Source organism: Erythrolamprus reginae, chromosome 10 (genome assembly GCF_031021105.1).
Source record: "Erythrolamprus reginae isolate rEryReg1 chromosome 10, rEryReg1.hap1, whole genome shotgun sequence".
Lineage (NCBI taxonomy): Eukaryota > Metazoa > Chordata > Lepidosauria > Squamata > Dipsadidae > Erythrolamprus > Erythrolamprus reginae.
Genome location: NC_091959.1, coordinates 49052786 through 49077541, shown reverse-complemented (window position 1 = coordinate 49077541; position 24756 = coordinate 49052786). Strand labels below are relative to the sequence as shown.

General features: G+C 47.3%; 2 protein-coding genes across 4 annotated transcripts in view; one reads left to right on the top strand and one right to left on the bottom strand.

Annotated features, from left to right (window-relative positions):
• The first annotated feature begins 861 nt into the window (after window positions 1-861).
• PHETA1 (PH domain containing endocytic trafficking adaptor 1) lies at window positions 862-6565 on the top strand. Its single transcript, XM_070762542.1, has 2 exons — window positions 862-1045; window positions 4364-6565. The coding sequence occupies exon 2, from the start codon at window positions 4375-4377 to the stop codon at window positions 5191-5193; it is 819 nt and encodes a 272-aa protein (XP_070618643.1). The 5' UTR covers window positions 862-1045; window positions 4364-4374; the 3' UTR covers window positions 5194-6565.
• Window positions 6566-7978: 1413 nt separating this feature from the next.
• Window positions 7979-24756, bottom strand: part of CUX2 (cut like homeobox 2) — a 103946-nt gene continuing 87168 nt past the window's right edge. For 2 of the 3 annotated variants that reach the window (XM_070763288.1, XM_070763289.1), the window contains exons 15-23: window positions 24706-24756; window positions 24223-24622; window positions 23173-23274; window positions 18957-19744; window positions 17546-17705; window positions 16534-16803; window positions 14512-14700; window positions 11507-11780; window positions 7981-9891 (exon numbers count right to left, since the gene is read on the bottom strand). The exon at window positions 24706-24756 is cut by the window's right edge and continues 104 nt beyond it. In XM_070763288.1, the coding sequence (XP_070619389.1) occupies window positions 9114-9891; window positions 11507-11780; window positions 14512-14700; window positions 16534-16803; window positions 17546-17705; window positions 18957-19744; window positions 23173-23274; window positions 24223-24622; window positions 24706-24756 (3012 nt within the window). In that variant the 3' untranslated portion in view covers window positions 7981-9113. Of the gene's footprint in view, window positions 9892-11506; window positions 11781-14511; window positions 14701-16533; window positions 16804-17545; window positions 17706-18956; window positions 19745-23172; window positions 23275-24222; window positions 24623-24705 lie in introns of all 3 variants that reach the window. The other variant, XM_070763290.1, reaches the window with a different exon arrangement.

Here is a 24756-nt window from a genome sequence, read left to right as displayed (position 1 = left end):
TTTTTTCCCAAAAGCCATCACTCTGCTAAACAAATAATTCCCTCAACACTGTCAAACTATTTATTGAGTCTTCACTTCTATTACTACTAGGTTTTTTTCCATCATTCCTATCACCCATCTCCTCCCACGTAGGACTGTAGGGCTGTAACTTGTTGCTTGTATCCTAAGATTTTTTTAATTAATATTATTTCCTCATTGCTTATTTGTACCCCATGACAATCATTAAGTATTTTTTACCTCATGATTCTTGACAAATTTATATTTTCTTTTATGTACACTGAGAGCATCTGCACCAAAGACAAATTCCCTGTGTGTCCACTTGGCCAATAAAGTATTCTATTCTATTCTATTCTATTCCTGGATTGCTTATTTGTACCCTCTGACAATCATTAAGTGTTTTTTTACCTCATGATTCTTGAGAAATGTCTCTTTTTCTTTTATGTACATCTGCACCAGAGAAATAATTCCTTGTGGGTCCAATCACACAGGAAAGAATTCTATTCTATTCTTGGGTTGCTTATTTGTACCCTGTGACAATAATTAAATGTTTTTTACCTCACGGTTCTTGATAAATGTCTCTTTTCTATTATAGAAAAGACATCTGCACCAAAGACAAATCCCCTGTGTATCCAATGGGGCCAAGAAAGAATTCTATAAAGAATCCTATTCTTTTACATGTTGTGAGCTGCCCTGAGTCCTTGGAGGGGGGACACACATATAAATCCAATATGAAAGAAAGAAAGAATGAAAGAAAGAAAGAAAGAAACTAAATCAATCCCTTCATTCACTCCCCCCAAGGTCAGCTGAAAGGCGGAGGGAGGAGGGCGAGGCCCGCCCGGGAGGGGAGGGGGCTCCGCAGGGCTCCCGGCAAGGCCACCGGAAGGCCGGGAGCGGCCAGAGCCCCAGCCAGCCCGGCCTCCCCCTTCCCAGCGCCGGGAGAGCCCGAAGGAGGCAGGCGGAGGGAGGGAGGGAGGCGGCGCTCGGCTCGCCCGCGGACAAAGGCGGACGGACGGACGGACGGAGGAGCCTCCGCGGAGGCGGCCAGGTGAGTCCCGGGGCTGCCCGAACCGTCTCTGGGTCTTCCCCGAAGAGCCCCCACCCCCCGCCAAAGAAGGAGGGAGAGGAAGACGATTAAATCCCCCCCCCCCCAATCTCCCTCTCCCTCCCCTCTTCTTGCGAGGGGGGGCATAATTTCTGCAGAAAAGCCCCCCCCCGACTGCCTCACTTGGAGACCCTTCCTTGGGGGGGGGGGCTCTCAAAGGACCCGCAGCTTCAGGCCTTGCGGGGCATGGACAGGAGGGGGGGCAAGGGAGCAGTGGAGGAGGGGGCTCCTCTTTTGCCCACCCCCAGCCCAGGGACCCTCAACATTGGGGGTGGGGTGTTGATGGTTCCCCCATTTCGGGCATTGCAAGGTCTCCTCTCTTGGAGATTCTGTCCAGTTGCTTTAGTTTAGAGGGTCCGTGGTTCAAGGGGTGTCTGTTGACCCACAAATGCCACATGGCAGTTGAATTAAGGGTCCCCCTCTTCCTCCCCACAACTTTGATTGTCTTCATCCCATTTCCAGCCCTTGGGCCAAACCCCGAAGAGTAGAGCAGAAGACATTCGGTCAAGAATGACCAAAACCTAGAAGATTGCAAAAGACCTCCTGGTCCATCTAGTCTGCCCTTATACTATCTCCTGTATTTTATCTTAGGATGAATCTATGTTTATCCCAGGCATGTTTCAATTCAGTCACTGTGGAATGTCTTTGGCTCTCATTTAATGAAAAGAAGTAACCCCCCCCCCATTAAGGCGGCTAGTTGAATGAAAAGAAGGACTAGGGAGACATGATAGCAGCCGTCCAGTATCTCAGGGTTGCCACAAAGAAGAAGGAGTCAACCTCTTCTCCAAAGCACCCGAGGGTAGAACAAGAAGCAATGGGTGGAAACTAAACAAGGAGGGAAGCAACTTAGAACTAAGGAGAACAGTCAGAACAGTTAACCAGTGGAACTCCTTGCCTCCAGAAGTTGTGAATGCCCCAACACTGGAAGTATTTAAGCAGATGTTGGATAACCATTTGTCTGAAGTAGTGGAGGAAACCTTAGCAGGGGGTTGGACAGGAAGACCTTCCAACTCTGTTGTTGTTGTTATTGTTATCATCATCAATACAACACAGCAAATGAGATTACTATGCTGGATTTCGTATTTCATCACCAGTCGGGTTCTTCCAAGCACCTAGGACTATTATTATTATTATTATTATTATTATTATTATTATTATTATTATTATTATTACATCACACAGTCCTGGGTGCTTGGGAAGCACCCGACTTGTGCTGAAATACAAAATAATAATAATAATAATAATAATTATTATTATTATTATTGTTATTATTATCATCATCTTGGGGTGGCACGAGAAGCTGCTAAGGGAGAGAACTTGGAGGAAAGTCCACCCCTTAAGGGAGCCCCCTCGTTTTCGCAAAGGGCACCTCAAACACAGGGCTCCCCTCTTCCTTGGGGGGCTAAATCAAGTTGCAGAATTGCACACCGGGGCGAGGTAGATAGATGGCAACCTGGAAGGGAGGCCCCCCAACTCGGATTTTGGCCTCAGGTGCCTCGGTCTCCCCACTTGGTCCTTACCTGCAAAGTTCCCCTTTCTGCAGCTGGTGCCTTTCCTGGTTGAGTTTAAGAAGGGGAAGTGGGATTTCCCCCAATTCTCCCGGGAATCCCAGTGCCAGTACTTTTTGCACTCCCAGGATGGTGCCGAGACGTCACCCAATAAACTCCCCCAAAATACAGGTGGCCACGGAAAGGACACCCATGCCACCTGCGGTTGGGCGGTAGGGAAAGCGAACAGAAGGCTTGGCTGCATTGCTGGAGGTATAACAAGCAGGAAGAGGGAGATTGTGATCCTGCTGTATAGAGCACCGGTGGGAGCCCATTTGACGTGATCGAAACATTTAAATAGGTTAAAGGGTTAAATAAGGTCCAGGAGGGAAGTGTTTTTAATAGGAAAGTGAACCCAAGGACAAGGGGGCACAATCTGAGGTTAATTGGGGGAAAGATCAAAGGCAACATGAGAAAATATTAATTTACTGAAAGAGTAGTGGATGCTTGGAACAAAATTCCAGCAGACGTGGTTGGTCAATCCACAGGAACTGAATTTAAACACGCCTGGATAAACATAGATCCATCCTAAGATAAAATACAGGAAATAGTATAAGGGCAGACTAGATGGACCAGGAGGTCTTTTTCTGCCGTCAATCTTCTATGTTTCTAAATTTTGAGGCTTGTTGGTGGGATACACATTCTCGGCTGCTGGGGCTTCAGAGGCAGATCTGATGTTGGCAATGTTTGGTTTTTGGCCTGCTCCGTGCCAGGCGAGGTTGGCACGTGTTGGTCTCCAACTGTCAACAAGGTTGATCCGTCCAAACAATAAAGTTGGCAGCCGTAACTTTGGAGGAGGATAAATGTGGGTGGCAAGGATGGGAATGACTGAGCTCCGTAGAGGCAGGAGTGGTTGGACCTGATCAGCAACTCGGGCTGTGTTGATTTCTGTCTGACTTTCTTCTTTGTCCTTTTAAAACACTCCGCGGCCTGCACTGGCTGCCGATTGGTTCCTGGACGCAATTCAAAGTGTTGGTTATGACCTACAAAGCCGTACATGGCATCGGGCCAGATTACTTGTGGGACTACCTCCCAGCGACCGGTTAGGTCCCACAGAGTCGGTCTTCTCCAGGTCCCGTCAACCAGACAATGTCGCTTGGCGGGACCTAAGGAAAGAGCCTTCTCTGTGGGGGGCCCAGCCCTCTGGAATCAGCTCCCCACGGAGATTTGCACTGCCCCATACACCCCTCGCCTTCTGCAAGAGTCTTAAGACTCACTTATGCCACCAAGTTTGGGGCGATTAGATTTCCTTGGCTGATGGTGTCCAGACACCTTAAACTGACTGGAGAATCTACGGAGAGGGGCGGCATACAAATCTAATAAATAAATAATAAATAATAAATTTAAAATAAAAAAGAATCACTGCTATAAATGCAACCATTTTGAGGCTGTAAGCAGAGGTGGGCTGCTAAGATGGGATGGTGATGTGTGCTCGCCCCCGTGGCTCTGAGTGCTAGCAGAATTGCGCTGGGTTCTGCGGACACGCAGGTGCAGTAGCAGAATTGTGCTGGACTCCACGGTTACCACATCAAAACTCAAGCGCCCCTGCGTGTCCGCGCGAGATCTCGCTTCCTGCCCAGGTGCAGTAGCAGAATTGCGAGGGACTCAACTAGCACTCAGAGCCACCAGGGAGAGCACACATCACCACGTGGCCCTTGGTGTCGATGATGATGGTCGCCGGGACCCACCACCTTTTCCCTCTCGTCCTTCCCAGGGAGGCCCACCATGAAGCTGAACGAGAGGAGCCTTTCCTTCTACGCTACCTGCGACTCCCCAGCCGACCACGACGGCTTCCTGCACAAGAAGGGCGAGCGGAACTCGGCCTACCACCGGCGCTGGTTCGTCCTGCGGGGCAACATGCTCTTCTACTTTGAGGAGCGGGAGAGCCGGGAGCCCCTGGGCGTCATCATTCTGGAGGGCTGCACGGTGGAGCTGTGCCAGGCCAGCGAGGAGTTTGCCTTTGCCATCCGATTCGACGGACCCAAATCCCGCACCTACGTGCTGGCGGCCGAGAGCCAAGCCGCCCTGGAGCGCTGGGTCAAGGCGCTCTCCCGAGCCAGCTTCGACTACCTGCGCCTGGTGGTGAGAGAGCTGGAGAAGCAGCTGGAGGAGATGCGGGCGGCCACGCCGGGCGCCCAACCGGGGCTGAGACGGCGGCTAGTGTATCGGAAAAACAAAACGGCTCCCAATTTGGAACTGACTACCCATCCGCAGGAGAAACCCTCCCTGCCCGTTTGCATCCCCGGGAAGGAGAACGGCTGTGCCTTATGGAATAACTCAGAAGCCTCGTCCAGCTTGTCTCCTGTCTGCAGAGGGGTAAACTCTTACAGTGGGGCCAAGAGCTACGACGGGGGGCTCAAGCCGCCGCCGTTGCCCCCAAGGAGACGGTCCCTGCCGAGCGGTTCCGGTGGCCCAAGCTCGGATGGACCCCTGTCGGTGAGCGTGGTGTGTTTCTCCCAACTGCATAGCTGGTACGGCCAGGAGATTGTGGAGGTGCGGAAGGCCTGGCTGGAGAGTCGGAAGGAGAAGGACAGCAGCCTTTGAAACTCAACCCACTGGCCCTGTCTATTTTTGCAGACGGAGTTGCTGGAAACTTTGTCTTCTGTCTGCCGATGGCCCCCTTCCATGATTCATGGAAAAATTGTGGCTGGTGCCAGCTCATGTCCACCCGCCCACCTCTATGAATCCCCCTTCCTCCAATGGGCAAAACTTTCTACTTCCTGGAGGCCTCCACAGTTAAGGGATCATGAGATGATGATGTTCCTGGAAATCATAAATGATACAGCGGTACCTCTACTTACGAACGTAATTCGTTCCATGACCGGGTTCTTAAGTAGAAAAGTTTGTAAGAAGCCGTTTTTCCCATAGGAATCAATGTAAAAGCAAATAATGCATGCGATTGAGGAAACCACAGGGAGGGTGGAGGCCCTGTTTCCTCCGAGGAGATTCCTAGAGAGGCCCTACGGAGGCTTCTCCCCACCTTTTCCGGCAGTTTCCTCCCAGGAGATTCCTAGAGGGGCCCCACGGAGGCTTCTCCCGGCCTTTTCCGGCACCATTTCCTCCCAGGAGATTCCTAGAGAGGCCCCACGGAGGCTTCTCCCTGTTTTTTCCGATTACAGTTTCGGAGGCTCAAGTTTGTAAGGGGAAAATGGTTCTTGAGAAGAGGGGGAAAAATCTTGAACACCCGGTTCTTATCTAGAAAAGTTCGTAAGTAGAGGCGTTCATAGGTAGAGGTACCACTGTATTTTTCTCCGGAAACATTCACGGCCCCAGTGGGGAATCTAACGGAAGTGATTCGGGAGCGTCTTTTGATCCCTGCACTCACGGAGAGGTTGTTTCAGACTAAGTCCTTGGATGGAGCGGGTAGGGAGTGACTACATTTGTAAGAAGCACCGCAGGATCATGGAAACGGTTGGGCTTGGCTCCATTACTTCTCCAGGAGGACGTGGGCTCCCAATTCAACAACAGGAGGAGGAAATCTCCAGGAAAGACATTGTGGGTGTGTAGTTCAAGATTCTGGTCAATTACGATGGAGAGGAGATTTGGGGAGAACTCAAAACTCCCGTTCGATCATGGAGGCTATTGGGTGGTCACCATCTTGGAAGTTAAAGTATCTCATGGGGTTGATGGGAGGCTGGGAATCGGGCGACAGGGTCCATGTATACAATAGGTGGGGTGTATTAATACAATCCAGAAACGGAGGGACTGAAATTGGGTCCCTTTTTGGCCTGCAACGGCGTCTCTCTGCCTAACCCTGGTGAACATTTTCTTACCTGGAACCGAAACGTCTTCAGCCGCCACCATTTGTTTTCCCTGGAAATTTTGCTTTATTCGTTCTGCGGGACAGGAGTGGATAAAAGCAGCGGGTAACTTAGGCGGCCCAAACCTTGGAGGCAATAAACGGAGACATCAGGCCGAGGTGTTAATTTTGTATTTTCCTTTTTTTAACGGCTCTTTACAAAACGTAATGGGCCTTTTTCGGTATTTAACAAACTCCGTTCAATCTTGTAGAAATGGTTTGAAAGTACAGTACAAGCGCCTAGAAAAAGGAAGCTGACGCATCTCGGCAGCTTCGAATACAACCGGTCTCTCGTGGGTGGAGAACCAATACTTAAGTGCTTGGTTTAAAAAGAATAATAATAATAATAATTAATCCTGTTCCATTAGAACTAATCTGGAGCTTTTGGTGAAGAAGAATTTATGGGCCCCATGCCACATTTTATTTTGATAGATAGAAGTTGAATTTGTTCAAGGGGCGTTTCTAGGTAAGTGATATTTTCAGGTGTTTCAGGTGGGCAAATAGACCAGACTGGGTGAAATAAGGAACATTAAATGTAGAAAAATGCTTTCAGTTCTGATTTTTAAAAATGCACCCAGTGGGAAGGCCAATCATTTTGATGTGGGGGAGGTAACTGATTTTTCTTTCCCTGTTTTGTAAATTAGATTCAAAAAGATTTGATCACATCTGGGAGAATCCACAGCTGGATGAAAAGGTTGAGGAGGTCGCTCAGCCCCATTAAAATCTGGAGAAGACACAACAGCGGTTGGGGTCCCTTCAAATTAGCGAAACAGCTGGTGAAAAATTCCCATCTAAGGAAAAACACCTGCTAGTTTGGAGACGGTCCCATCATCAACTCACCTAGCTTTGAGATAAAAGTCGAATTGATGGGAATTACAGTGGCGCTTCTACTTACAAACTTCATTCGTTCCGTGACCAGGTTCTTAAGTAGAAAAGTTTGTAAGAAGAAGCAATTTTTCCCATAGGGATCAATGTAAAAGCAAATAATGCATGCGATTGGGGAAACTATAGGCAAGGTGGAGGCCCTGTTTCCTCCCAGGAGATTCCTAGAGAGGCCCCACGGAGGCTTCTCCCTGCCTTTTCTGGTTACAGCTTCGGAGGCTCGGGGTTTATAAGTGGAAAATGGTTCTTGAGAAGAGGCCAAAAAATCTTGAACACCCGGTTCTTATCTAGAAAAGTTCGTAAGTAGAGGCATTCGTAGGTAGAGGTACCACTGAAATCCAAACTGGTTATTTCCATCCTTCGGATCCAGAGCAGGAGAGGAGGAGGTGGGCCTGGCTTTAGCCTTCACCTTTTCTCCAAAAATTGGTAAGGGGAATTCATAGGACACTGTTACTATTACATTTCTTTGCTGCTACTCCAAGGGGCAAACATTTTCTATTCTGCTTCAGTGGTCTGTGTCGACATATCCTCTAAATCTGAAATGTTGAGCTAAGCAGGCACGGACTATTTCAGGGGTCCCAAAACTTGGCAACTTTAAGACTTGTGGACTTCAACTCCCAGAATTCTCCAGTGTTGAAGTCCGTAAGTCTTAAAGTTGCCAAGTTTGAAGACTTTTGCACTATTTTCATGTACTTTTTTCCATTTTGTTTTTTTAAAGTTGTAATTCTCTTTAAAGTCTTCCCGGGAAGAAACCAGACTCGTAACGGACGGTTCAATTTAGCAAATGCGCCTTTGTTTTTTGAAAGGCAGGATGCTTTTTTTAAAGAAAAGGAAGAAAAACCCCCTTTTCTGGATGCCCACTTTGTAAAGGCGAGACAATTGGGGTACATCTTGTTCAACGAGGCCCTTGAAAACATGTTTCCGTACAACAGCATGAAACACCTCTCTTGTTGTTGTTGTTGTCGATGTTGTTGTGTTGCCCCAGAAAGAAAGAAGGAAAACAAAAACGAAGGGAACATACCACTCGAACTAAGGAGCAGACTCAAGAGGGCACCACGCGTGGCTTCCAAATTTAGTGTCTTCGTGGGCTACAAGATCAAAGCTTCTTGACTGGCGTAGTGGAGGAAACGCAGAATCTGCCAATCAAGTTTAGTAACGTTTGGGTCAGTCTCATAGTGCTTCTTTGATGGCTGGGATCAATGAGCCAAGGTTCCAATTTTTTAAAATTTTTAATATTTTTTTTTTTCTTTAATCTCATCCAGTGGCAAACTACAAGACTTCCAGTGGGCATTTAATGATACAACTGATACAGTTTATCTTTTAATATCAAAGCAGCTTGAGCTGTTAATAAATTCCAAAGTTTCCTTTTATTAAAATATCTAAAAGAGGTCTATAAATATTATTTTAATTTTTTTTTTTCCCTTCTAAAAGTGTTCTCAGTTTGTTCCTGTGTGGGTCTGTTTTCACATTTTAAAACCCCCTAAAAGTCAGTTTTGGGTTACCTTCAGGAGCTAAGAAAGAGCAGCCGTCTCCTGCGTTTGAAAATACAGCGTAGGGGTTTTTTTTGTCCCCTCCTTAGACTTGATGAAATTAATAAAATATGTGTATATATATGTGTTCATATATATATATATATATGTATATATATATATATATAGATATTTATAGATCTGGGTTTTTTTCTCTATACACTGCTAGGACCCCCTGCTTCGTCCACATGTTATGTGGAATTTAGAACCTGGACAACGTTATTTGGGTATTTGGTTCTGGTCATTTTCTTTTCTCAAAATTCCCACTCCAGAGTCTCCTCGCGGTTGGCAGCTCTTTCCAGCCGATGGATGATGCTGTTGAGGTTGGCCATTTTCTCGTTCCGCCGCTGGCTGTTTGTAGTCGGTTTTGCGCTGGGCGGCGTGGCGCCCGTTTCCGCAGCCGGGCTGGCGCTCTGGCCTTTGGTGGCCGTGGCATTCACCGGCAAGGGGGAGATGGGAGCTGAGCAGGAGGGGATGGGAGAGACGGACATCAGGAGTCCCGGCGAAGAAGCGGCGGATGGAGAAGTTAGAGACACTTCCAGGCTGCAACGGGAGGACTCGGAGGCGGATTTAAAGCTAGCGGGGTCCAAGGGAGAGCTCTCGCGGCAGTCGGTCTCCATGGGGTTATGGAAACCGGGATAGCTGTGGCCTCCGGGCAGGTGTGTCTGGCTGCGTAGGGTGCTGCTGGCCCAGGTGAGGCTGGGAGCTTCGTGGGGGCTCGCACAACCAGGCTCTTCTCTGGGGCTGGTTCTGGAGACGGGCTGCACCTCACCACTTGGACTACCGGAGTCTCTACTGCTGCCCCCGTTGTCTTTGTCACCAGCGTCTGTCTGCTCCTCCTTGATTTCCACCAGCGCTGGGCGTTCTCCTTGGCACTCCACATTTCTGAAGGTGGGTTTCTGGTCCTCCCCTTCTGAGTTGGGGCTCCGGGGCTGGGCCTCCTTGAGCAAAGGGCCGGTGGGGGTGGTGCCCTGCTCGGCGTCAGTGTCCTCCTGGCTTCCTTCCACCAACATCTCTCGGCGCATCCGAGACCTGCCGGAGAAAAAGGTCGTGGGGTTCTTGCATCCACACCTTGCATCCAACCCCCTCCCCCCCCAAAATAAACCCAGCAAAAAAGGCAAACGCCAGGTTAATGTAAGCTGGGAGGGTTGAGAACCTCTTGGGTTGCCTCAACTCCTGGACTGGGTTTGCCCAACACAACTAATCCCCCCAGTGAAAGAGCAGTGGGTCGCTTTCTCACGACACGGCAAACTTGGTGGGTTCCTTGTGGTTTAACATGTGGCTGGGTTTATTTATTTATTTTTATTTTTATTACTTGCATATTTATAGGCCGTTGTCCCCGATTCTGCATTTGCACCTAGAAAATGATTTAATTTAGTTGGCGTAGGTGGGTTATTGCAAACGAAGCCATTATATTTTCGTGGCTGCCTTCACACCCAGGCCGTATGTCGTTCTACCTTTCATCAATCACAATCTACCTGTTTGGTGCCCAGGAAGTCTGGATTCCCAGGAGAGAGGGACTGCGTTTCAGAGGGCAGAGAATTGACACACACAGAGCTAAAACAGCTCCTTCCTAGCAGTTCCCAGAGTACAGTAGTACCCCTTGATACGAGCATAATTTGTTCCATAAGGGAGCTTGTATCTCGAGGCAACTCGTATCTGGAACAAGTTGTTTTTCCCCTCCGAGATAACCAAAAGCAAGGATTCTTGCGCCACCTAGTGGACGCTCAGCTCGTATCCCGAATTTGAGCTTGGAACTAGAACAGAAATGTCTCTCCCCTTGTATCTTGAAATACTCGCATGTAGAGCAGCTCGTATCTAGAGGTACTACTGTATATTCATAGTTCTGCAAATAGTTGCTTTAGTCTGGCAAGATTCTGTCTAAAGGTGAAGAATAAAGGGAACTCGTGTACTGTAATTTTTCGGAGTATAAGGGACATCTTTTCTCCCCTAAAAGAAGGTGGAAATGTCGATGTGTCTTATACACCAAACGCAGATATTTTTGCTGTCCCGAAGGGCCCCCCCCCACGCCTGCAGAGAGCTCTTGGGCGCTGGGGGATGGTAAAAATGCCCCTGTTTTTGGGGAAAATTGTTTTTTTCGCAAAAATCTGTCAAGGGGTGAAAGAGTCTTGGCAAGTTTAAGACTTATGGACTTCACCTCCCATTCCTGAGCTAGCATGACTGGAGGAGGGATTCTTGAGAGTGGAAGTCCACAAGTCTTAAAGCTGTTGAGTTTGAAGTTTGTAAAAAGTGTACGTGGTTGTGAAAACATATTCTGCTACACTGGTATTTATAATATACTGCTCAAAAAAAATAAAGGGAACCCTCCAAGAACCCATCCTAGATCTGAATGAATGAAATATTCTCATTGAAAACTTTGTTCTGTACAAAGTTGAATGTGCACAACAGCAGGTGAAATTGATGGTCAATCAGTGTCGCTTCCTAAGTGGACAGTTTGATTTTTACAGGAGTTTGATTTGCTTGGAGTTATAGTGTGTTGTTTAAGGGTCCCCCCCTTTTCTTTTTTCACCATTTCCCCTAAAATCTAGGTGTGTCTTACACACTGAAAAATACGGTAAGTTCATGTGGAATTCTTGGGGGTCCTGGCACAAGAGGGGGCACGAGACAGGGCTGGCCAGTTTTTTACCTGTAATTGTGGAACCAGTTAATGACGGTGTTGGTCTTGAGATTGAGCTGGAAGGAGAGTAGCTCAATCGTTTGCTGGGAGGGGTAGGGCTCCAGCTGGTAGGCTCTCTTCAGGGTCTCCTTTTCCTCGGGAGCCAAGACCACCCTGGGCTTCTTGATCTGCAGGAGGCTGAGGTCTTGCAGCTGGAGGCCCGGACTGGGGCACTCCGAACGCGGATTGGGGGACTCGCTGTCCGAGCCGGCACTGATTAGCCCGTAACGGCGCTTCAGGTACGCTGCAGAAAGAAGGAGCCAATGTTTTTTATAGAGGGAAGTCACCGTTTCATTTCTTTTTTCCACCTTTTAAATCAAACTTTTAATTGTCCACTTTCTGTTTAACATATCATTATGCTTCCAAAAAATCTTCCTAAAGACTTGTGTATCCCATAAAATGTAAGAACAACAATACCAAAGGCAACAACAGTGAAATATTTCGATCATGTCCCCCCTTTCCTTTCTGTCCTCCAGACTCCACAGATGGCGTTCATGAAGGCTTTCCTGACTTAAGTTTTATTTATTTTATTTTATTTTATTTATTTTATTAGATTTGTATGCCGCCCCTCTCCGAAGACTTGGGGCGGCTCACAACAATGGTAAAAAACAATATTATAATGGCACAAATCTAAAATTAAAAGAAATAACTAAAACCCTAAAGACCTTCCACTGTTTTTGTAGCCCGTCTTTGGACCCGTTCAATTTGATCCATATTTTTGTAGGCGAGGTCTCCAGAACTGAACACAGTATTATTCCCAATGGGGTCTCACCAGCGCTCTATACAGCGGGAACACAATCTCCCTCTTCCTGCTTGTGACACCTCTAGCTATGTAGCCAAGCATTCGACTCGCTTTTCCTCCTGCCCATTCACCCATTTTGAGGCTGTCGGAAATCACGACCCCTAAATCCTTCTCTTCTAAAGTTTTTGCTAACACGGAACTGCCAATACAAGACTCAAAATCTACTGCACCAAAGGGAGGGAAGATCAGACCAGGACTTAGTCTGCCGGCAAAGCAATTGAGTGCCAGAATGAATCGGAAATTAATCATGGAAGGATGTGAGCTGCCTAGTGGACAGTCATCACAAAAAAGTCACAAGGGCCAGTGACTGACACATGTCTCATCTCAGCAGCATCTTAAAAGTCGTGTTTCAAGGCTGAAGAGACAACCCGGTTTCCTAAGGGAGGGGCTCCATTTCCTTGATCATTCTTATTGCCCCCTTTTTTGCCCCTTGCCCAGTTCCATTATATCCTTCTTGAAGTGCAGTGACCAGAGCTGTGCCCAGTACTCCAAACGTGCTGATAGACTAGAGCGGGGGTCTCCAAACCTGGCAACTTTAAGACTTGTGGACTTCAAATCCCATAATTCTGGCATTTGGAAGTCCACCAGCCTTAAAGTTGCCAAGTTTGAAGATCTCTGGACTAGATGGATATTTAGCTTGGATTAAGAGCTGTCTCTTTAAGGGATTGCATTATGGGGGATGTAGTCAGATATTGCACTTTGGGTAATGTAGTCCATGGCATTTGAGCACATCTGTGTGTTCTTATTGGCCATCGAGCTATACCTGGGCTGGGAAATTGTGTCATTCAGACCATGCATGGAATAGAGAAGGTGGATAGAGGAAAATTATTTTCTCTCTCACACAATACTAAAGCTCACAGGTAGGAAAGTGAGGACAAATAAAGGGAAATATTTCTTCACCCAGAGGGTCCTTGGTTGATGGGATTCCCTTCCAGAAGAGGTCGTGACAGCTGTCAGCCTGGATAGTTTCAAGGCAGGATGAGACAGATTCAGGGATGCCAAGTGTATCATAGGTGGTGATTGAAACAGATGTCCAAGTGCCGCCTCTATGTTGGGGGAGGCAGGCAGGATTCCCTTGGGTCCCATTTGTTGAGGGTCAAGGGAAAGGGAGGGTCTTGCCTTCTCTTTCTGCTCGAGACCCGCATGGACAATTGGGCCACTGTGGCACACAGAATGCTGGACTCGATGGGCTTTGGTCTGATTCAGCAGGGCTCTTCTTAGGTTCTCTCTTTCTCTTTCTCACTCTCTCTCTCTTTTTATGTTTCTCTCTATCATCTCTATCTATCTTTCTATCTTTCTATATTTCTCTCTATCATCTATCTATCTATCTATCTATCTATCTATCTATCTATCTATCTATCTATCTATCTCTGTCTGTCTGTCTGTCTGTCTGTCTGTCTGTCTGTCTGTCTATCTATCTATCTATCTATCTATCTATCTATCTATCTATCTATCTATCTATCTATCTATCTATTGGTGGTGATTGAAACGGATGTCCAAGTGCCGCCTCTATGTTGGTTGAGGCAGGCAGGGTTCCCTTGGGTCCCATTTGTTGGGGGTCAAGGGAAAGGGAGGGTCTTGCCTTCTCTTTCTGCTCAAGATCCCCATGGACAATTGGTGGGCCACTGTGGGACACAGAATGCTGGACTCGATGGGCTTTGGCCTGACTCAGCAGGGCTCTTCTTAGGTTCTTATGTTGTCTCTTTCTCTCCTTCCTTCATTCCTTCCTTCCTCCCTCCCTCCCTCCTTCCCTCCCCACTCTTTGAGTTGAGGCAGGCAGGGTTCCCATGGGTCCCATTTGTTGGGGGTCCAGGGAAAGGGAGGGTCTTGCCTTCTCTTTCTGCTCAAGATCCCCATGGACAATTGGTAGACCACTGTGGGATACAGAATGCTGGACTCGAGGGGCTTTGGCCTGATTGAGCAGGGCTCCTCTGAGGTTCTTATGACTTCAACTCCGGGATTTGAATTCCACAAATCTTAAAAGTTGCCAAGGTTGAAGCAGGCCCCTGATTTAAAGGATATCATCATGGAGAGATGTATGGTGGGTCTTGTTCCGCCAACTCAGGTCTAGTATCTCTGGAGGAGACATGAAGCTCACCCCACTCCCTGCCACCCACCGGTCATCTCCCTTTGTCACTGCAAGCCAGGAAGGGGAGGGGCGAGGAGGCCTCACCTTTCTTCTCCAGCTTCTTCAGGTCCCGGAGCTTGTCAATGTTGTGGGGGTCGTTCAGCCAGAGCTGCATCCGGACAAAGGGCTCCCTTCCCTTCAGGCTCAGTTTGTGCCAAGGCTTCGGCCTTGAAAGGAGGTCCGAGACCGATCCCTGCGTCAAGCCCAGGATGCGCTCTCCGAAAAGGCGTTGACCTAAGCAGGGGGACAAGTTCTAAATTGAGATAGGCGGGATGAAGTCATCGCTTTCATCAAGAAAGGCCCTTTAAAAGTTGGGGACACGTTTTGTTTCTTTTCACTTTACACATAACTGTTGCCCTAGGGCAGTGGTCTTCAAACTTGGCAACTTTAAGACTTGTGGACTTCAACTCCCAGAATTCTCCAGCCAGAATAAGCATATGATATGCTGGCTGGAGAATTCTGGGAGTTGAAGTCCACAAGTCTTTAAAGTTGCCAAGTTTGAAGACCACTGCCATAGAGGTTCCTTCATTTAGAGCAGTGTTTCCCAACCTTGGCAACTTGAAGATATCTGGACTTCAACTCCCAGATGCTGGCTGGGGAATTCTGGGAGTTGAAGTCCAGATATCTTCAAGTTGCCAAGGTTGGGAAACACTGATTTAGAGAATAGCAGGAAATGTTTTCTCCCTCTTCCAAAGCATCGGGGAGAAGCAGACCCACGTTTCTCCTGGAGACGTTAACATTTTACTCGGCAAAAGTTCCAGCTGATAAGGAGAAGACCTCTGCAATCTACACCCACCCACCATGGTGAGATCTCAGTTTAAGCCTCCAATTATTCCCTGCTTTTTCTGGAAGGATCGAGCCTTCTCAGTCCCTGACCTAATTCCCGTCGTAATCCCTCTGGGAACGTATTACAAAAATACAAAATACAATTAGCCGTATTCTTGGAATGGACAAAACCCCTCAGGAGCTTTTAAGAGCATCCTCAATGCCGGACCCCAGCCTGTGTCCTAATTACAAGGCCGCCTTCTGCCTGGCGCTTTTCAATTTAGTTGTCTCCACCCCCACTAAGTTGGGAAAAGAGAAGCAGCCGCCCCCAGTCCTCGGAGAGGGGCAGCATACAAGTCTAATAAGTTTCAAGTTTCAAGTTTATTGGATTTATATGCTGCCCCTCTCCGAAAACTCGGGGTGGCTAACAACAATCATAAACAGTATACAATAATAATCCAATACTAAAAGCGAATTAAAACCCCTTAATATATAAAACCAAACATACATACAGACATACCATGCATACAATTGTAACGGCCTAGGGGGAGAAGAAGTCTCAATTCCCCCATGCCTGGCGGCAGAGGTGGGTTTTAAGTAGCTTACGAAAGGCAAGGAGGGTGGGGGCAATTCTAATCTCTGGGGGGAGTTGGTTCCAGAGGGCCACCACAGAGAAGGCTCTTCCCCTGGGTCCCGCCAAGCGACATTGTTTAGTTGATGGGACCCGGAGAAGGCCCACTCTGTGGGACATAATCGGTCGCTGGGATTCGTGCAGCAGAAGGCGGTCCCTGAGATATCCTGGTCCAGTGCCATGAAGGGCTTTATAGGTCATAACCAACACTTTGAATTGTGACCAGAAACTGATCGGCAACCAATGCAGACTGCGGAGTGTTGGAGTGATATGGGCATACTTGGAGAAGCCCATAATTGCTCTCGCAGCTGCATTCTGCACGATCTGAAGTTTCCGAACACTTTTCAAAGGTAGCCCCATGTAGAGAACATTGCAGTAGTCGAGCCTCGAGGTGATGAGGGCGTGAGTGACTGTGAGCAGTAAGTCCCGGTCCAAACAGGGCCGCAACTGGTGCACCAGGCGAACCTGGGCAAACGCCCCCCTCGCCACAGCTGAAAGATGTTTCTCTAATGTGATAAATTATTATTATTATTAAAATACGCAGACGAAAGCAAATGGCTATGAAGTCCTCAATCCCTGAAATTTCTGACCAGGTTCTGGGTGGAAACATCTTCTCGGCCTCCAAACCCAACCCAGCATTCCTGGGAACAGGGCCACCCGTGGCTTCGTACCAAGGTTGTTGTCGGTTAAAACCTCCTTGACCTTCTTCGTGATGCCATAGGTGTCCAGCTCGGGGGACATGGCCACGATCTCCTGGATGCCCACGGAGTTGTGGTGGTTGGAGCAGGTTTTGTCACTGAGCAAAGAGCTGGGTTTGCTTTCTGGCTGCTGGTTTTCTTTGCTGCTTTCCAGGGCAAGACTGGGGGGCTCGGGGGGGCTTTTCTCTTGCTCAGAGGGACTGGCGGGTGGGGAAAGGGAAGACTGAGACTCTCCAGGGCTGGCTGTGAATGGAAAGAAAGAAAGAAGAGAGGATCTGATGAGACTGATTAATTAATTAATTAATTAATTAATTAATTAATTAATTGGATTTGTATGCCACCCCTATCCAGGGACTCGGGGTGGCTCCCAACATATCAAGAAACATAACAATACAACTGGAATCCAATTAATATAACTAAAAAAAGTCTAAAAGTTCTAATATAATTTTAAAAAACCATTTGTTACCATTCGCTCCGAGAAACACAGTAAAACACTTGTTGGTCAGTGGGGAAGATCTAATGACCCCAGGCCTGGTGGCATAGATAAGTCTTTAGGCTTTTTCAGAAGGCGAGGAGGGTTGGGGCAGTGAGAATCTCTGGGGGGGGTGATTCCAGAGGGCCGGCCCCTCCACAGAGAAGGCTATTCCCCTTCGTCCCGCCAGCCGACATTGTCTGACCGATGGGACCCTGAGGAGGCGAACTCTGCGGGAGCTGACTGGACGCTAGGATTCGTGCGGCAGAAGGCAGTCTCGGAGGTAATCTGGTCCAATCCCATGTAGATCAAGGATGAATGGTTATTTTCCAATAGGTTGCAGACAAGAAGGAGGATTGGTTCCAAGACTGGAGAAGACCTCCACAGCCCTTGTAGCACCTTAACTGATTTAAATAGCTAAAAGACACTTCAGGAGAACAATAACTAGGGCTGGCCAAAGGTTATGGGGCCCAGAATAAATATGAAGTGAGGGCAAAGGACGGAGGCGCCTACCTTGAGGCAGGCTGGCCTGCTGGCTGATGTTTTGGCCCAGCTGGTCAGACAGCCAAAGCTGCATCCGGATAAACGGTTCCCGTCCCTTCTGGGTCAGTTTGCTCCATGGTTTGGGCCTGGACAACATGTCGCTCACGCTGCCTTGGGACAACCCCAGGACCTGAAGGAGAGGGGAGGCTGTTTACGTCTCAATCCAGACTTATCAGCAGTCCCAACCTGATAAAACCGAGAGGCCGGGCAGAAAGAATACCAAAAAATAATCTGAGACTCAAGGAAAAAATGCAAGAGGTTGGGGGGTGCGTGGAGGGAAGCCTGAGTTCCAACCAGCTGTTGAAACAAGGGAGGGATCTCGGGAGCTTCCTGAAGGCCAGAAGATAAGGGCACAGCATTCAAAGTCTCAGGGGCAACATCTCATTCAAGGTAAAAGATAAATTCAGCCAAGGCAATAACGGGATTCTAATCAAGCAGTTGTCCAGGCTGGCTGGGAACCAGGGTCAGTCCGACCCCTGTCCTACTGTCTCTCCTACAGCTCCTATATCTTCTCTTCTATACCTATATCTTTTCTTCTATTCTCCAAGTGATACATTTTTATTCCTATACTCTCTTCTCTTTTCTTCCTCTAATATATTTCACTTAAAGGTATCCTCTATTACCTTCATTGTGTATTATTGTGTATTGGACTAACTAACTAACTAATCAACTAACCAACCAACTAAATAACTAAATAAATAAAATGTCGAATGAATCAGAGCACTCACGTTCCCAGCAAGGATCATTTCCATTTCCAATTTCTCTGTAGTGTGCCCTCTCTCTGTCTCATTCACACATTTCGCCGGCTTTCTGCTCCCTCACCACTACACACGCTCCTCCACTCAGCCTCTCTACACTCGGGTGCTTCCGGACAACACAATCCCTCAGGGCAAATGTGCAGCTCCTGTTTGTGAGGTTGGAAATGGCATCAGATTGGATCGGGTAACTTGGAAGGGGATTTCCAAGGGGACCAGAGGAACAGATGGAGGGCGGATCGGTCAAAGGCCATTGGTCTTGAAGGCTCAATGGTACCCCTATGGCCGAGGAGAGCTTGCCTCCAAAAATGTCAGCTGCAGGAGAACATCAGCATGCCTCCGTCTTCTACTAAGGTCCTCAGAGTTTGAACACTCTGGGAAACAAGTTAGCAGACCAAGAGGAGGTCTTGTTTGCTCCAGCACAACCATCTTAAAAAGAAACAGACAACCAAGACCCTACCAATGTTTTGTCTTTCCTTAACAATTCTCCCCTGGCTAAGAAAGAGGGTTGGGTTGGTGTCTTCTAGCCCGTCTCTGCATGATAACAACCTTGTCTGGGAGCACCCTGTCGACCTCCCTTCTCTAGCCAGCCAACTTGGCCTCCTCGCGACTGACGATTGAGCTACCTTCTCCCCAAAGATGCGTTGGCAGATCCCGTTCTTGGCCAACTTCTCCTTGACTTGCCGTGTGAGTTCCAAGGTGTCCACTTCCTTGTACATGTACATCTCGTACTGTTCTGGGGTCAAGGGGGGGACGGTGGGCTTGAGAGTCCTTGGCACATAGGATGGGTAGTAAGACAGGCGCCCTTGGGCTTCCGAACCCCCCGCTTCCGACTTTATGTCCAGCACCCGGTGGGGTTCATCCTCCGAGGTGGGCAAGTCTTCCTCGTTTGGGCCAGAGTCCCCAGGTTCGCCTCGAGGCCACCCACGTCCGTTGGCCATGCTGGAGTAGCTGGACGAGGACGAGAGGGAGGGTGAGACCGAGGTGAAAGGCCGGTTGAGGAGGTTCCGGTCGGACGCCCAGTGCTGGTCAAAGTAGGAGCCGGAGTCGCCAATCTCGGACTTGACCTTTCGGATGATGTTCTGCACAAAGACCGCCGGGGAGAGCACCGTTAGAGGGGCCTGGGTGGCGCTGCAGCTGCCGCCACTGACGTTGGGGCCCAGCCCACCCCCTTCTTCCTGCTTGATGTAGGCACGGACAAGGTTCTGGCTGAAGGAGGAGAGAGGGGACGGTTCCGTGGGGGGAGTGGAGATGGGCTGGCTGGGGCTGCCGGACTCTAGCTCAAGGAAGGCCTGTTGCTGAGCTTGCATCTCGCGGCGGGCCTGTTCCAGGATGCTCTTGATGGCGTCTTCGGAGCTGCTGGCGTTGATGCCGTTGGTGGCTGCCTGGGGCGCGCAGGTGCTCTTCGCCTCCCCTGTGGAGCAGGGCAAAAGAAGAAGGAGGAGGAGGAGGAGAAGGAGGAGGAGGAGGGGGAGGAGGAAGAGGAGGAGGAGGGGGGAGGAGGAGGAGGAGGAGGAGGAGGAGAAGGGATGGAATCCGTGAAGTCATTGTCGACTTCAGGTTCCATGAACAATCTTTTCAGACTTCCAAACAGCAGGCAGAACCCACCGTTTCTGAAGAAGTCCAGACCACTGGCTTCAATCAGCTAATAATGCCATTGACCGTTTCACATTGTCTCAGTAAACTGAAATTATCAGTACTATGCACTGTTTTGACTGGGTTTCCAATATATGGAGATAAACCAGCATAGTATGTTAGGAGGAAATAACAGATATTACTTTAAGAGCTAGGTTGAAATTTAGCATTATTAGGGAGACAGATGTGCTGATCTCTGTTACGTTCTGTTGTTGCATTGCATCTGTTCTGCTGTATGCCTTATATTGTATTGTGGGTTTTATGTGCTGGTTAGTATTAATATCTGAGCTGTGTGCAAAATACTGTGTAGAATATACTACACTGCTGAGCATTAAGTTGTAACGATAGATAAGAGCTGTGTGCGATAGACTGTGAAGAATATATTTTACTGATATAAAGGTAATAAGAGGTCTGTATATCTATTGATTGTTTTGTATATTTGTTTTGGCCTATCGCCAAAGTGTATGATTATTGCTTATGTAATTTACCATGTTTTTATTGTTAATCGTAACTATATGTTTTTATGTATTTAATGTATATTTGTAAATAAAAATTAAAATTCTTAAAAAAAAAGAATATACTGTATTTTACTGATGTAAAGGTAATAAGAGACTAAGAGAGTAGGCTGTGTGCTCATACTAAATGGAATATTATATCTGCTGTGTGTGAAGGAGATAATATATGCAATACCATATGTACGTGCTTTGTTTGAAAAAGATGGACCGTATTATAATTACTGTGTAATATTATGGAGATATTGTACATCTTGTAAATAATACCTGTACTATATGTTGGCTTGTATCATTGTCCGAACAGCCACCACTGCCACATGTAAACTACTCAAGACTCACTTATACCGCCAGGCATGGGGGAGTTGAGATATTCCTTCCCCCTAGGCCATTACAAGTTATGCATGGTATGTCTGTGTGTATATTTGGTTTTATAATAAGTGTTTTTAGTTGTTTTATTATTGGATTGTCACATGCTGTTTTTATCATTGTTGTTAGCCGCCCCGAGTCTACGGAGAGGGGCGGCATACAAATCCAATACATCATCATTATTATTATTATTATTATTATTATTATTATTATTATTATTATTATTATTATTATGTACTCTGGTTCAAATTCAGTATTTCTATCCTTGGTTGTTTGACTAGTGACAGAAATCATTTCCAAATTGATCCTGACAACAGAGAGGCGTCAATTATGCAAACGAAGTAATAAAAATCTGTCTGTTAATGTCAATTTGATTTAAGAGAATTTTGACCGGAAGGGACAACCTCCTTACGCACACACCCACGGCCTTTTATTTGAGGTTTTATGGCCCTCGGACACAGAGTTTTATTTCCTTGGCTTCACAAACCCCAGGAGAGCTTGCAAAATTCCTACCCAAAAGAACCGGCAGAGGGCAGCAGGCGACACCTTAATTTCAAGGGAACCGAGTAAGTTATTGCAATGTTTAGAGTATTTAAAGATTGCCCCTTATTTTGTTGAGTTGGAGAGAAGACATAGGGATTTATTTAGGGAAGGATTTAAAAAATGCACCCAATTAGGGCCGCAACACAATGGCCAAAGTTAAGAAGAACTCAAAGCAACTGAGTCTCATCTCCTACTAGAAACATAGAAGACTGACGGCAGAAAAAGACCTCATGGTCCACCTAGTCTGCCCTTATACTATTTTCTGTATTTTATCTTAGGATGGATATATGTTTATCCCAGGCATGTTTAGATTCAGTGACTGTGCTGGAAGTTTGTTCCAAGCATCTACTACTCTTTCAGTAAAATAATATTTTCTCATGTTGCTTCTGATCTTTCCCCCAACTAACTTCAGATTGTGTTCACTTTCCTATTAAAAACACTTCCCTCCTGGACCCTATTTAACCCTTTAACATATTTAAATGTTTTGATCCTGTCCCCCCTTTTCCTTCTGTCCTCCAGACTCTACAGATGGAGTTCATGTAGTCTTTCCTGATACGTTTTATGCTTAAGACCTTCCACCATTCTTGTAGCCCGTCTTTGGACCCGTTCAATTTTGTCAATATCTTTTTGTAGGTGAGGTCTCCAGAACTGAACACAGTACTCCAAATGTTGTCTCACCAGCACTCTGTATAAGGGGATCACAATCTCCCTCTTCCTGCTTGTTATACCTCTAGCTATGCAGCCAAGCATCCTACTTGCTTTTCCTACTGCCCGACCACACTGCTCACCCATTTTGAGACTGTCAGAAATCACTACCCCTAAATCCTTCTCTTCTGACCTTTTTGCTAACACACAACTGCCAATACAAGACTCAGATTGAGGATTCCTTTTCCCCAAGTGCATTATTTTACATTTGGAAACATTAAACTGCAGTTTCCATTGCTTTGACCATTTATCTAGTAAAGCTAAATCATTTACCATATTACAGACGCCTCCAGAAATATCAACCCTATTGCACACTTTAGAGCAGTGTTTTTCAGCCAGTGTGCCGTGGCACACTAGTGTGCCGTCAGACATGGTCAGGTGTGCCGCGAAGCTCAGAGAGAGAAAGAAAACAAGAGAGATAGAAAGAAAGCAAGAGAGAGAAAGAGAGAGAGAGAGAAAGACAGCAAGAGAGAGAGAGAAAGAAAGCAAGAGAGAAAGAAAGAAAGAGAGAAAGAAAGAAAGAAGAGAATGAGAGAGCAAGAGCAAGAGAGAGAAAGAAAGAAAGAGAGAGAAAGAAAGCAAGAGAGAGAGAGAGAGAAAGAAAGTAAGAGAGAGAGAGAGAAAGCAAGAGAGAGAGAAAGAAAGAAAGAGAGAAAGAAAGCAAGAAAGAAGAGAATGAGAGAGAGAGAGAAAGAGAAAGAGAAAGAGAGAGAGAGAGAAAGAGAGGGAGGGAAGGTGGGAGAGAGAAAGACAGAGGGAGAGAGAAAGAGCAAAAAAGAGGAAGGAAGAGAGAAAGAAAGGGATGGAGAGAGAAAAAAGAAAGGGAGAGAAAGAGGGACGGAGAGAGAAATAGAGCAAAAGGGAGGAAGAGAGAGAATTTTTTTGCCCAAACTTACCCCCCCCCCCCCGCTCAATGTGCCCCATGGTTTTGTAAATGTAAAAAATGTGCCGCGGCTCAAAAAAGGTTGAAAATCACTGCTTTAGAGTCATCGGCAAATAGGCAAACCTTCCCTACCAAACCTTCCCCTATGTCACTCACAAACATATAATTTTAAATTTCAGAGGGCAAAAGACTTCTTACCTCCTTTCTGGGACTCGATCTCCTTCTTGGCCTGCTCTAAGATGCTCTTGATGGCATCGTCTGAGCCCGTTTCTGGGGTCCTGATCCTTGGCGTGATGCTTCCTGATCAAAGACACAGAACAGAATATGGTCATTTGGTTTGGAGCAGCTCTTTTCACCTAAGTCAGCAATCCCCGGCTCAGGAGCCGCCTGTGGCTCTTTCATCCCTCTGTCGCTCAAAATAGGCATCACAAACGCCAATGTGTGATACGATGTATTGAGCTTTTTGACCCCCGATAGGCTAGCCATGGATAAATCCAAGAAAGTTTCAGAAGAAAACAGAACATTTAATTCAGCTACAAATTGCTAGTTCTGTGGATGCTCAGGAAATAGTCGGACACAGGAAGTGACTCCCAGTGTTTTCTTTTCTGTGGGAAATGGGTCCAAACGGCTCTTTTGAGTGTTTGAAGTTGCCGACCCTTATCTAAATTCCAGGAATTACATACAGACACCCGCAATCCTCTATATTTCAGGAAGTGACGCATTAGCTATTTACACAATTCTGCTCTTGCAGATTCAAAACTTTTTCTCAAGAATTTGATTTCTTTGTTTTGGGAATCTCCTGAACCTAGGGTTCACCCATGGGCTCTCAGCTATCCCCCTAATAATAATAATAATAATAATAATAATAATAATAATAATAATAATAATTTAATAATAATTTATTGGATTTGTATGCCGCCCCTCTCCGTAGACTCGGGGCGGCTAACAACAGTGATAAAAACAGCATGTAACAATCCAATAATAAAACAACTAAAAACCCTTATTATAAAACCAAACATACACACAAACATGCCATGCATAACATTATCTGAAGATGAAACACTTTCCATGCTAATGATTCTAAATCATTGTCTCCTACACTCTCGTCCCCACTGCCTTCTGACAACCGTCTTAAATCAGGGTAAGGTAAAACCTCGGTTTCCTCGTCCTCAGAATCAGATCCTTCCTGAGGCTGGCAAGGGTCACTCACAACGCCCCCCATCCGGGTCCCCCACCTGGACCACTCACCTCTCTGGCGCACCTGAATCGTTCTGAGTGCTAGGACGTTCTGCTCGTCGGAGAGGAACTGCTTCATCTTCATGAAGGGCTCTTTCCCTTTGACCGTCAGCTTGCGCCAAGGCTTGGGCCGAGCCAGGATCTCGCTGACCGACCCTTGCGAGAGGCCCAGGACGTAATGCCCGAAGACACGCTGGCCGATGTTGTGCTTCAGCAGCTGTTCCTTCACCTGGAAAGCGATCTCGGCCGTGTCCAGGTGCTCCTCGTCGGCGGAGCTGGGATGGCTGCCTTCTGATGGGTCGCTCGGCGGGGTCCCGTCGTTGGTGGGCAGCACCAGCCCTTTGGCGGCATAGAAGGCGGAGGGGAAGCCGCCCGCACTGCTGTTCTCGCTCTTGTAGCTGGGGGGCCCCATCTGTGTGGGGAGAAGGGAGTCTCAGGCTCGGGGTTCGCCAGCACACGGGCCCCGAAGATTCCAATAGCCAAGGCACCCAATACCTCCGGGGCCGCAGTGGGGGTCAGCAGGGGCTGGAGGAGGGGAGGGGAGGT